General features: G+C 40.0%; 1 protein-coding gene across 2 annotated transcripts in view; it reads left to right on the forward strand.

The window, feature by feature from the left end:
• Positions 1-4,560: 4,560 nt before the first annotated feature.
• LOC103264180 (vacuolar protein-sorting-associated protein 36) overlaps positions 4,561-14,145 on the forward strand; it is a 29,767-nt gene continuing 20,182 nt past the window's right edge. The window contains exons 1-3 of one of the 2 annotated variants that reach the window (XM_008061825.1): positions 4,561-4,730; positions 12,334-12,402; positions 13,859-13,929. In XM_008061825.1, the coding sequence (XP_008060016.1) occupies positions 4,635-4,730; positions 12,334-12,402; positions 13,859-13,929 (236 nt within the window). In that variant the 5' untranslated portion in view covers positions 4,561-4,634. The remainder of the gene's footprint in view (positions 4,731-12,333; positions 12,403-13,858; positions 13,930-14,145) is intronic. The other variant, XM_021714324.1, reaches the window with a different exon arrangement.

Genomic DNA, 14,145 nt, shown 5'->3' on the forward strand with positions numbered 1-14,145 from the left:
AATTGATCTATTCAGCCCATCCCTATAAGAAATCCTAAAAGGCTTTTCTACAGAAATTGGCAATTTGTGTTTCTGTTGTTGTTTGGGGAAAAAATAAATTGACAATCCAATTCTAAAACTTAAATGAAAGTGCAAAGGATCTAGAGTAGACAAAATCATTTTGAAACAGAGCAAAGTTGAAAGATTAACACCACATGATTTCCAGACTTATCATAAAACTATAATAATGAAGACAGTGTGCCACTGGTGTGAAGAAATACATAAATTGATGAATATACTAGAGATACTGAAAGTATAATCAAGCCTATCTGGTCAATTGATTTTTACAAAATTTCTGAGACTACTCAGTGGAGGAGAAGGTTAATCTTTCGAATAAATAGCACTGGGACAACTGGATATCTACATACAAAATACTAACTTTCACCCTTACCACATCTCTCTCGCTCTCTCTGTTTTAAAGCAGAATTTATTGAGAGGGTAGAAAAGCTCCCACAGTGGGAGGGGACCTGAAGGGGTTACCTTACCACATCACTTGTACAAAAAGCAGCAAACAAAAACAAAAAACCCAACAACCTCAAATTGGAGCATATATCTGAATGTAAGAACCCAAACTATGAAATATCTAGAAGAAATGATAGGAGAATCTTTGTGTTAGGCAAAGATTTCTTAATTGGCATCAATCATTGACTGGTTTAAAAAAAGGATCTCTTAAACAGGAGACAAAAACACGAACTATAAAAGAAAAAACACTAACTATGAAAGAAAAAACATATTGGACTTTGTTAAATTTAAAACCTTTTGCCTACTCCATTCTCATTTCTTGCCATGTGTAAGACACATGACATTTCTCCTTGCTTCAGCCTGGAAACAGGAAACCCTTGTACAGTAGTCCATCCCTGCAGCTGTCATATGACAGACTTATTTGTGAACTACAGACTGTCCACCCCTCAAAGACAGAAAATATACCTTGTTTCCATGTCCTCGCTGCCTAGTATTTTGATCATTGCAAAGCTGAGGCAAAACTGCAGAGTTCCACATTTGATTAGGATGCTGAGTCACTTGATGTGACTCAGAAGAGAGGTTCTCAACTTACTGATCCAATCACCTGTGGTCCCCTGGACAAAAACGCACTTGTCAGTTATTTTCAATAAAAAAAGAAAAGAAAAGAAAAAATACTATGCTGGGTGCAGTGGCTTATACCTGCAATTCCAGAATTTTGGGAGGCTGAGGCAGGAGAATTGTTTGAGCCCAGGAGTTCGAAACCAGCCTGGACAACATAGTAAGACTTTGTCTCTACAAAATATCAAAAAATTAACTGGGTGTAGTGGTGTGTGCTTATGGTCCCAGTTATTCGGGAGGCTGAGGTGGAAGGGTCGCCTGACCTGAGGAATTCGAGGCTGTGGTGAGCCATGACTGTGCCACTGCACTCCAGCCTGGGCAAAAGAATGATACCCTGAATCAAAAAAGAAACAAAGACTAAAAATTATAAACAATCTAATGCTCAAAATCAGAAAATGACAGTAAATTGTGATATATGATGATACCATATTACAGTGAATAAAATGCTTTCAAAGAACATTTAGTTATTGGTCACATGATCATAATAGAAATAAAAAATATGAAATACAGAAAAGATAGTTTAGAAATAGTCCAAAATATACACAGGATTTTATAACAGGGTAAAGGTAGCAATTCACTTCAGTGAGGAAAAGACGGTTAATGACCACTGGAAAGACATTTGCCTTTTTTTGGAGAGTTTGGCTACAGACCACTGACTCCATGACAAAAGGGAGGGTGTTGGGGGGGGCGGGACCCAGTCTGCCCTCTGCTTCTCTGCCCACATGGGCAGACAGCTTTGGATCTGAATGACTGGGATGAGGGGAGGTGAGTGAGGCATTCTTTTTGCTCTAATACAGACCTGTTGTGGCCTGTCTTTATTTAAAAGGGATATTTTGTTCATCGTAGATTGTTCACATTAATTTGGATTTCTTAAACTATGCTTTAAAATATCATTTCTCTTGATGACTGAGTTTTTTTTTTGGCACCCTGTTAAAATTTGTACCTGGTGGTAGGGGTACATTTGTCTTACCCTAGATGCCCAGCTCTGCCTAACTTGGGAGAAAACAGCTGTTTCTCTTACCAGAAGAGTTGAAATACCTAGAATAGTCCTGGGTGCACAGTAGGAGCTCAATAAATGTTTCTGGAATATTTGTTGAATGGGTGAGTAGGCTGACTGAGAGGTCTCCCTTGATGTGACTCAGAAGAGAGGTTCTCAACTTGTTGATCCAATCACCTCTGGTCCCCTGGACAAAACACTTGTCAGTCCTTGCCATGTGAGACCCTGATAGGCTGATCTATCAGGCATTGGGGAGCTCACATACACTAATGCATGAACGCAAAAGTGATCATAAGCCACTTAAGAAGATGGTGGCTTAAAGGAAAGGGACCAAGATGAACCAGGATGGGGGCTACTATGAAGTGCAGGACTCAGGGATATAATAGAAGAAAATGTTATTTAAAATATAACTGTGAGCTATAATCACACCACTGCACTCCAGCCTAGGCAACAGAACAAGACCTTGTCTCTTAAAAAAAAAAAAATGACTCCACTGAGAGAAAAGGCAAGGGCCATGGGAAACAGACTACTCTCATAAACTTACTAATTCACAAATAATCAGAACTTGCAGGTGCAAAAAAAGAATGGAGAAATCAGAAGAAATAATCAAATAAATATAGAGAAACATTTTTCTGAAGAGAAGAAAACAAATAAATTTAGTCATCAAATTGAAAAGCCTCATTAACTCACAGGTAGAACCAAAAAAAAGGATACATACCTAAATACATACCTAGCATCTTGCACCTGGTAACATTTCTGGACCTCAAGGTTGATGAAAACAATTTTACAACTGCTAGGCAGAAAGAACAGGCCATTTAGGAAGAAGTTGTCTAGAATCAGGCTTTTTTATACCCTTCCCAAGTTCCTCTCTCAGTCCGTAGCTTGGCAATGTCTATCCATGTCTAATTAAATCAACCTCTTTCCTGTTCTCCCATGCCATGCTCCCAGCCAATATGGCTGGGGAAAGCCCACCCTGATTTCATTTTGCATGCATGTCAAGGAACCTCAAGTGGGCCAGGCTATCACACCTTCTCTCTTGCACTTGTACCTCTTCTCTCTCAGTCTTGCTTCCTCTCCCAAGGCACTGAAACAATCCACAGAATGTGTGCAGATTCCCAGTGCAGTATCTACCCACCTCTGCGCACCCACACTCACATAGTCTGCCCTTTTCTCTACCAGGTGAAACTTTTCTGATGCTCTTTGTGCATTCCCTCTCTCCTACTCAAGGACATCACTCGAGCAAGTCTCTTCTCTCTCAGACCTCATCAGTATTTTCCTTCCACCATTGCCTTCAACACTCAAACAGATTATTTTATCCACCGTAAATGCAAACAAATAAACAAATCCAGCTTCTCTCAACTTCACTTCTTCCTATTAGCAATCATTTCTTTGCTCTCTCCTTTACAGCAGAACTTCTCAAAGGAGTTGTCTATACTCCTTGTCTACAATTCTTGACCTCTTATTCTTTCTTAGAATCACGTCAATAAGACTTTCTTTCCTCTATTTCATTTCACTCACTGTTGTTAAGGTCACCAGTAACCAATAATAACTCCATGTGGTTTAAAGTAGCCATCAATTCTCAGCACTTAACCCATCAGCAGAATTGTACCTTTCCTCCTGCCTGACACGCTTTCTTCTCTTGGTTTCCAGGACACCACTCTCTCCTGCTTGTCTTAACTACTTTACTAGTAGCTCCTTCTTGATCTCCTTTTCTGGGTTTCGTCTTCTCCCTTCATTGTATAAGGACATACATAGTTGCTCCATTCGTAGAGCAAACAATAGAAATAAAATGAAAGGGCCATTTGGGGAGGCCTACCTAGCTGGTGTGAGCAACAGCCACGGACGACTTTGCACAGACCAACAAACAGGTAAATTATGGGAGATCTACATATTGAAATATTATCTAGAACAGGATCTAGAGTATGCTCATGAGGTCTATATTAATATTGGAAATGTTTAAACAAGAGTCTTTTTTGACATCAGGATGGGATGTATATATTGGGGGAGGCTTTCTGTGTTGCCCATGCTGGTCTCGAACTCCTGGGCTCAAGCCATCCCCCTATTTAACATACTGACTGCAGCTGTATAAAAACAATTCATGCCATAAATATTCATTGTTTTTTAAAGGTTACTATTACTTGCACCTTTAGTGAATATGGAAACGTGATGGGCACTGACAAGAAAACTGCCACAAATAGGCAGGCATCGCACAGTAAGAAAGTCCAAGTTGTGATCGAGGCTCCCTGGACGTCCCCTGTGAGCTCTCGGTGTTTGAGGGGCTGGACGGCCAGCTGATCAAAGGCTCTAAGAGACCATCGACGGCCGGCCGGCCAGGGGACGCTCCACGCACGCCTCCCAGTCCCCGAGCACCTCGGAGCCGCGCCCGCTCCGGGCCAGGCCGCTCCCCGCTCCCTTCCTTCCTTCCAGCCAGCCTCCGCCCCGCCCGCCGCCAGGGGGCGCCGCAGGCTGCCCGGCTGGCGGCCCGGTAGCGCCGGCTCGGGCGATCGGGCGCGCGGCCATGGACCGCTTCACGTGGACCAGCGGCCTCCTGGAGATCAAAGATACCCTGGTGATCCAGCAGCGCGGGGTGCGCATCTACGACGGCGAGGAGAAGGTAGGGCGGCGGCCGGCCCTCCCGAAGAGCCCGCGGTGGGCGCGCCCGGCCTCCGGCCTCGCTCTCGGGCCTCGGCCCGCGCCGGCCTCTGTGTCCTGGCGGAGCGCTCGCCCGGCTCCCCGCCGGGTCGTCCCCGCGGCCCCGGGAGCCTGGCCCGCGCCCGCCCGCGTCCCAGCCCAGTCGCCCGCGCGGTGCCCGACGCTGGAGCCGCGCCCAGCGGACGCGGGCTGGAGCCGCGCCCTCCGCCCCCGAGCACGCCCAGCGCAGGCCTGGGCGCGGCGGGCGGCGGGGCGGCCGGCCGGCTCCTCTGGCTTGGCCTCAGCGCCCCGGTGGCCCCGGCTCTCGGGTGCCACCGCCGGGACAGCCCGGTTCCGCCGTTCTGCCGGGAGCGGCTGTGGCTGTCCGGCCCCTCACCCCGCCGCGGGCTCGGCCGGGCCCTCGTGGGATCGGAGGGATCGGCAGACCTGCCGGGCCGGGGAGGGCGATCGCTTTGCAAGGTTTCCCCAAAGAGGCGTCTGTGTCTTCCCGGGATGCCCTTGCCAGAGGCCCTGGAGGGCTTCTTGTTTGTTCGTTAGTGTAATTCCTTTAGGAAGGGGTTTGAGCATTTTTCCTGTGACGTGTAATAATAGGCCATGCCTTGTAATGCAAACGTGAATCTTAGGAGATGCAAAGTGAGGGAAGAAATAGGAAGTGTAAGTAAATATTTTGTGGAGAGCTTGGTGAAACTACAAAATACCCTGCCCTGGATTAATATATACGATGTAATTAGAAAAATTTTTAAATTCATTTACCCACAAGCATTTTCAGTTTCCAGAGGTTTTAACTTGCTCTTGACGTTTTATTAACTAAACTTCCCTCTGTACTTTAGTATAAGTTCCTCAACCCATACAGCTACTTCCAGGTAAGTGTGACCCAGGTCCCCTGATTCCCTCAGGGCATTTGCCATTGACTGTGTTGCCTCTGTTTTCCTTGAATAATTTTTCCTTGAATAATTTGCTTGGATTTGACTGGGCTACTGCCTTAGCACTTGTATTATTAGCTTGATCTTAAATTGGGTCTTGCATCTTTTCTTTCTTTTTTTTTTTTTTTTTTGAGTCAGAGTCTCACTCCGTCACCCAAACTGGAGTCCCGGCCACTACAGCCACGACCTGCTGGGCTCCAGCGATCCTTCCACCTCAGCCTTCCAAGTAGCTGGAACTACAAGCGCGCGCCACCACACCCGGCTGATTTTTTTATTTATTGTAGAGATGAGGTCTTGCCAAGTTGCCCAGGCGGGTCTCGAACCCGCGGACTCAGGCATCCACTCACCTCAGCCTCCCAAAGCGCCGGGATTATAGGCTGAGCCACCGATCCCAGCTGTTCTTGCATCTTTTGATTGCAGTGACAAGCTGATTTTTTTTTTTCCCTTTCTTACTAAGTTTACATCTTTGGAACTATTTTAAATGGGAGATCTAAACATCCCCCCTCCCAGCAGGTTCTATTCTACTCCCACTCTAAGAGGAACTGAATTTGACAATGATAGATCTGTTCTCAAAGACAACTCCCATGTCACTCCCTGAGGCAGCACCAGGAAGTCATGCTTTTGCACTCTGCTGTTCTATGGAACTCTAATATGCAGATTGAGAATACCTTTGCTGGCAGACAATATAGCTGTGATATAATTGAAACATTGTAAAATCACAACCATCAGTACCTCTATATGAAAAACATTGTTGAATCAACAAATTCTCACTTTTCCTTTAAAATTTTTTCTGCTTATGTTAGCAGGCAAGTATTGTATGTCAGGGATTTGAGTAAATGGTCATGGGAAGAAATAGGCTGCCCTGGGCAACATAGCAAGACCTCATCTCTACGAAAAATAAAAACGTTAGCCAGGCATGGTGGTGAGCACTTGTAACCCTAGCTACTTGGGAGGCTAAGGAGGGAGGCTCACAGGAGCCCAGGAGGTTGAGGCTGCAGTGAGCTGTGATCATACCACTGCACTCCAGCCTGGGAAATAGAGTGAGACTGACTCAAAAAAAAAAGAAAAAAAAAAAGAAGTCGGTTTGACCCTTTGATCTCATCAAGAATTCTTAACACTTCTAAAAGCTTGAAATTGGGATGGAGCTCTTTAAGAGGAGCCTCTTCACCCCTGCACTCCATGGCTGGATCCATACAGTCCCTTGCTGATCTGTCAGCAGCTACTGGGTTCCTAGGCCGAGTGAGAGCCGGACTGACTCCTGGAGGGGAAGTGCTGTGTCTTGGCTTCCTTCTACTGGAAGGCTGCCAGACCTCAAGTGGTGCTGGAGAGTGCACCTCTGATCAAGTTAGTCTCCTATACAGAATCCCTCACTGGCTCCAGTGACCTGGGGACTATAGCCCAGATGACTTAGCCTTCACAGCTTTGCCTCCTAACCCTTCCCCTGGACAAGTGTGCCTGTGACTGTCTGTCTTCTAGACCCGTCAGACACTCCTGGAGCGTAGAAAGTGTGACTTGCTCATCCTTGCAGCTTCTGGATTGTTTTGGGTTTGAGACATATTTTTTAAACCTGAATAATTAAGGTGCCTACATGTGCCAGGAGCTGTACATATGATCTCATTTAATCTCCTCAACAGGTTTATGAGGTATTTTACTGGATGAGAAAATAATGCATGGAGATACAGAGATCTGCCTGTGTTCTGCAGGGTGGACAAAGCCTGTGCTATGTCCCTGGTGCTGCAGCACTTCAAAATATAAGTCACTAGTGCCACCCTTGATGTAATGTTTAATATAGCTAATGCTGCCAAAGATGAGGACACTGAGACCCACAGTGGCTAGTTAAGAAAACGGTGAACTGTCCAAGGTCACACACCTAGTAACTGGTGGAGGGAGAATTCCAAACCAGATCCAAGGGCCTCTTAGGAATACATGTGTGCTTGCTTGTTTATACTGGCACAGTTTTCATGGGCCCATTATGACTGGTTAATGTGTTGTTTTCATAAGCAGAATAGACAGGTCATTTGTTTGAATTCACAGACGCGTCTGTAGCCTCAGCTAGTTTGAAAAGTAAAGTAAGAAGGTTAGTAATGTGAAAAGTGGCAAGTTGGCAACATACACCAGAAGGTTTAGAAAATGTTTATTTTCTTTCAGCTATTTCACTTTTAGGAATTTACCCTTGGGAAATAATCAGAGGTGCATAATAATGTTACATATGAGAATATTCATCTCAGTGTTATATATTGTCTATAATATATTATTATATATAGGGGAAAATTAGCAATCTGATTGTTCAAAATAGGGATTGGTTAATTAAGTTATGGCGTGCCCTAATTAGCATGAGGATTTACTAATGATAGGCTATTAACTATATTTTATGACTATTTTGTTTAAAGGTTATACATACATACATATATATACATACACATATACACACAAACACTCTGGCTGGTATGATTACGAGTGATTTCATTTTCTTTTTCAGACTTTTCTTTAAATATTTTCTGGATTTTCAAAACTGAACATACTTTTCTATTGTAAGAGAAAAAAAATATAAATAAATAAAAAAGAGTAAGAACTTTTCAGTGAGTGCCTAAGTTAGAGGAACTTTCAAGTAGTTAAAATTACTCTAGTTCTGAGAGGTAGAAGCAAGCCAGCCTAAACCTGTCTGTCGGGTTTCGATCATATCCACTGGAATCCTTGAACTATTACATAATTTCTTCACTTTGAGCAACAACATTTTGCATTTGCCCATTGTTAATTGACGCAGCAATGGGACATACTCTGACTTGAGCTTTAGACTAGCATCTGTATGCTTGGATTTCAGTAAGATAAAGTGCAGAGTTTCTTAATCAGAGAGATTATGTTCTAAAGCAGAATCATGTACTCTCAAGTTCATAAAATATTTGCTTTTAGAAAGGGGAAATTTGCTCATTGCAAAAAAGAGATTTTAAAAATATGTTAAACTCGGTTATTTGGTTTTGCTTAAATAAGATTAACCAAAACATTTGAAGCCAGACTGAATTAAGTGCCCTGAGTAAACATGTTTTACTTCTGTTTCAGAGGAAAACATGAAACTCACAAAGTCTTTTCTCTGATGTGTCCAAGTGTTTTGGTGGAACACTCTCTTACAAAGTGTATTTAGCCGGGCTCGGTGGCTCAGCCTGTAATCCCGCGCCTTTGGGAGGCTGAGGTGAGTGGATTGCCTGAGCCCGCGGGTTCGAGACCCGCCTGGGCAGCGAGACCTCATCTCTACAATAAATCAAAAAATCAACTGGGCGTGGTAGCGCATGCCTGTAATTCCGGCTATTCAGAAGACTGAGGCGGAAGGATCGCCGGAGCCCAGCAGGTTGAGGGTGCGGTGGCCGGGAGCGGCCACTGCACTCCAGTCTGGGCGACAGAGTGAGACTCCAACTCAAAAAAAAAAACAAACAAAGTGTATTTAGACTAGATGGTTCAGGAGGTCTACTTTCATTAAGGTTTATTAACCATGTTATTACTTAATACTTAATAATATTAAAACAATAATACAGTCAGACCTAAGTCTTAGAACACAGTTTTTAAAAATGTATGTCAAAAAGCGTGTTGGTTATTTATCATACAAGGACTTTTTGGATACATGTTTCTGTGTGTGCTTGATTTAGCAAAAAGTAATTTATATATATTTCAGAGTCACATCAAGTTATATATATCTGTGACAAAATTTTAAAAAATTTTATTAGACAAAAATAAAGTTGTTAAATATGTATAAGCCAAAGGAAGAAACTTGAGATAATCAGTAATCCTACCACTCATAAAATTCCTTTTGACATACTCTGTGCATGTGTGTGAAATCATACTATGTATACTATTTTGAAATGTGCTTTTTTTCTGTATTAACATCTTGAGTTTTTAAAAATATATTGATAATTACATAATAATTTATGATTATTTTTATTTAAGAATGATATGTATTAATGCTCCAATTTGGTTATTTACTTGACAAACATTTCTAACCACATTATTTTAAACTCAAAATAATTCTATTATTATTTTTCATAAACTGAGTCCTCTCTAAAATGCTTTCTTTAGAATTTTTCTTGTAAGGTGGCCTTATAAATGGGAACAGCCTTGTAACTTTAAAATAACTGTATATTCCTAGAAAGGATATAAGCAAGTCCTAGCTTATCACAAATTCCACTTTCTAGTAATTAGAGTTAATGAAAGCTTCCAATATATTTCTTGCTTCTAATGCAGTGAGAGATGAAGGGGTTAATTCATTAATCTCTTGAGTTCCAACTCTAAAATTTTCCTATTTATATAATTTCCAGGGCATATAGCAAATCATGAGAGTTAAAGGTTTGCTTTTGCCTAGTTTGCATTTTTTTTTTGGTGATTGTATTATAGTACTTCCAAACATTTTAAAATTTATATTTTGAATAAATGATACATTCCCCAAACCCCAAAAAGTATAGTCAGCTGGACTGCTATAACAAACTGGGTAGCTTAACAACAGACATTTAGTTCTCACAGTGCTAGAGGCTGGGACGTCTAAGATCATGGCGCTAACAGATTTGGTTCTTGGTGAGGGCCCTCTTCCTGACTTGTAGATGGCTACCATTTTGCTGTGTGCTCATGTGGTCTTTTCTCAGTGCATGCCCATGGAGAGAAACCCTTGTGTGTCTTTGTCTCTTCTTATAAGAACACTAATCTTATCATGATGGCCCCAGCTTATGACCTCATCTAAACCTCATCACTTCCACACGTCCTCATTTCAAAATACCATCACAATAGGTTAGGACTTCAACATATGAATTGGAGGGGGATAGACACCAATGTTCAGTACATAATAGAGTATAAAGTTCAAAGTCGCCCTCCCACCTTTGCCTCTTGGTCACCTAGTCCTCTCTCAGAGACCACTAGTGAGGGAGTTGTGCATGTGTGTTATATATAGGTATTTGTGTGAAATACATTTTTTCTTTTTAAAATATAAATTTGTAATATATTCTGAACCTACTTTTTTCATTTAATAATGTATCTGGAAAATGTACCGTACTTCATCAATTTTAACAATTTTGAAATCAGTAGGTATCTTAAAGCAATGGGATCTTAACATTTTATTAAATACAGGAAGTACATACAGATTCTCCATAATCTTTTTAACGACTGCCCAGTAGTCCATGTAGTTTCCTGTTGATGGACATTTGACTTGGTCATGTGTTTTGTTCTTACAAGCAGCAATGAATAACCTAGTACTATATCATCTTGCACATGTGTGAATTTATCTGTGGGATAAATTCCTGGAAGTGCCAAGTACCCTTGGGTCAAAGGATGTATGTATTTGTATTTTTAATAGATACTAACACATTGCCCAGTACAGAAGTTGTCCCTTCAGCAACCTCATTAGCACAGTGTTATCAAACTGTTGGACCTCTCCCTATCATGTATGAAAAAGGGTGCCTTGATATTCTCTTGCTTTTTTTTTTTTTTCTTCTTAATATCAGGGAGACGGGGCATCTATTAATGTGCTTGAGCCGTTTGTATTTCCTTTTCTGTGAACTTTGTATTCATAGTCTTGGTCTATTTCTCTAGTGGATTATAGGCTATTTTCTCATTGAATATGCTTTAAATATTAAGGTAATTAGCCCTTTGTCTCTAATGAGTTGCAGTTATTTTTCCCAGTCTACCATATCTCTTTTATCTTTGTCCTTGGTAGTTTATGCCATGAAGAATGTGTGTGTGTATGTGTGTGTGTGTGTGTGTGTGTGTGTGTGTGTGTGTAGTTGAATTTATAAACTTTTTCTCTAATGCTAATGGATTTAATACCTTTCTTAGAAAGTCCTTCTCCCTTCTGAGATTATTTTTTAATTATCTTTTTTCTAGTGTTTTTATAATTTTCTTTTTCTGAATATTTAAATATTGGATCCATCTAGAATTCATTTTGGTATAGTGTGTTATGTATAAATCCATCTTTATTGAGATTTTAAAAATATGTGGCAACCTAGTTGTCCCAGTGCCATTGATCGAGTCTCTATCCATATTTATTTTTGTATATATTTGTGTCTATTTTGGTTTTCCTTCTTATTAAAAAAATACAGGTGCTATACATGAATTCAATCTCACTGTAAAAAAAATACAATCAGTAGCGAAGTGTAGGATTTAAAAAGGACTCTGTGCTTCCCTTCCACTCTTTCTTTCACACTTTTTCTGAGACAGTGATTGTTAACAGATCACTGTATATTCCTTCCAGACCTTTTTCTGCAACTTGTGTTTGTGCACACACACATATAGCATATGTAATAGGCTATATATTGGTTTTTTTTTTTTTACTAATTTGATGTTTTAGAGTTTTGTGATAGACCATGCAGTTCTATTTCATCATTTTTTTCACTCTACATGGATTCTTTAGTATGGATGTATCATACTTTATTTAATTATTCCCCTATTATTGTACATCAAGGTTATTTGCAGTTTTTTTCTAATTCTATCAAGGCTATATATATATAGCTTATGAAATATTGCTTCTCTTTAATTTGTGATCAGCCTAGTTAAAAAAGTAAAATGCTTACTTATTTGATTAACTTAGTATTGTGTAATTCATGAGGAAGAAAATCTGGACCACATTGAGTAATATGTTATTAACATTTTGTGATGATCTTGTCTTTCTAGATAAAATTTGATGCTGGGACTCTCCTTCTTAGTACACACCGACTGATTTGGAGAGATCAGAAAAATCATGTAAGATACAGTTTTTGCATCTGTTGTAGGTTTTATTTTATTTTGTTTGTTTATTTTAGAGATGAAAACTCATTATGTTGCCCAGTTGTAAATCACTAAAGCATTTCTTTCTTTTTTGGCAAAACTATAAATGAATGCAGTACATTTTCCTTTTCAGAATGTCAAAAGAGTATGTCCCATATTTCTCGGAATGCAGAAATAGCTCCAGAAAAGTCTGTAGTTATTGGATGGAGAATCATGATGACTCTTGTTTTTTAAGTACAGGTCAAATGCTACTCTACACCTGAATATTTCATATGTAACGGAAATAATTCTCCTATCAGTTGTGAGAGGTCTTTAAAAAGCGCTTATATGTCCTTAAAACCACTGCTTCTCCCAGGTTGCAGATTGTTATTGAGAATCAGGAGGATAGGTCTGCTTGCTTTTATCTAGATATTGAGAAGGGTTGCCTCTAAGTTATCAACAAGAGGAGAAGCTTCCCCTTCACCCCCACCATTTTTTTTTTTTTTTTACAAAAGGAGAGTGAGTTATGTGTATACAGAGCTGATATCTTTATTCCCAAAAGTTTCAACTTGAAACTATATGTACATTAATTTCAGTGTGGTCAGTAAGATAGCTATTTAATCTGTGTGTTTTATTTTCCTAATTGCTGCCCCCATGAAATTTTAATACCACAAGTAAATTATATACTCTAGTAGCCCTTGAAAGACTACTAACCATTGCAATATCTGAAATTTTTTCTCCCCAGGAACTTTTTGTTCCCCTAGGTCTGATATTGCTCTGTTGACAATGCATACCTTAGACTGTTAATGTTGTCTAGTTCTTTTAAAAGTTATAATATATATTTCGAAACAAATCTTTTTGAGGAGGATGGGGTGGATATCCTTAAACCATATATTGATAAATTAATGAATCTTAGTATAATTTTTGATGATCACATAAAGAGGCCAATTTGAACAAATCCTTAGGCCTATTATATACCAGTCATGTATAATAATTTTTAAAACTAGCCAAACTACTAAAAGGACACTACATCAATATTTTCTGTTTAAAACTAACTGTATGTGTGTGTGTATGGGTGAAGTATGGAAAATTATAAAGAAGAAAAAAAGTCACCTATATAAATGCACTTCTTAAAATTGTTTTGATGTATTATAGACTTTGCTTTCAATGTAAGAAAATACTGCATGTAAAAAGTTTTTATACAAATATTACTCTTAGAAAATTGACCCATTTTAGAAACAAAGGTAGTTACAGCTGCTTTTAAACCTCTTATGTTTTTCCACGCAGCAAAATGCCACCACAGAATTGTTTTTATTTAAGTTTTCTGTAAGTTCATTTAAGGAATAAAATAACACTATTTTTCGTTACTAAGGTATATGAAACTTTATTTAGTGCCATAAAACAAGGATTTCTGACAAGGTTTTAGAGCTTTTTTCTATTGATTTCCTCCTAGGAGTGCTGCATGGCCATTCTTCTTTCTCAAATTGTGTTCATTGAAGAACAGGCAGCTGGAATTGGGAAGAGGTAAGATTTACATAGTACAGTCTTTACTTACAGCAACATTTCTTGTCATGCAGCTGATCAGGAGGCCACCTTAGAGGGCATGGTCCTACCTTAGACTTATTGAGGTATGAAGTCATTCTTAAAGCATGAATAAAGTACTTAAGTTTGCTATAATATCCTTGTTATTATACATGGATCATAACAAAGAATTATGGCCCACTTATCATTGTGTGTATT

The sequence above is a fragment of the Carlito syrichta genome, unplaced genomic scaffold, assembly GCF_000164805.1.
Source record: "Carlito syrichta isolate Samal-C Ts95f unplaced genomic scaffold, Tarsius_syrichta-2.0.1 Scaffold305624, whole genome shotgun sequence".
Classification (NCBI taxonomy): Eukaryota; Metazoa; Chordata; class Mammalia; order Primates; family Tarsiidae; genus Carlito; species Carlito syrichta.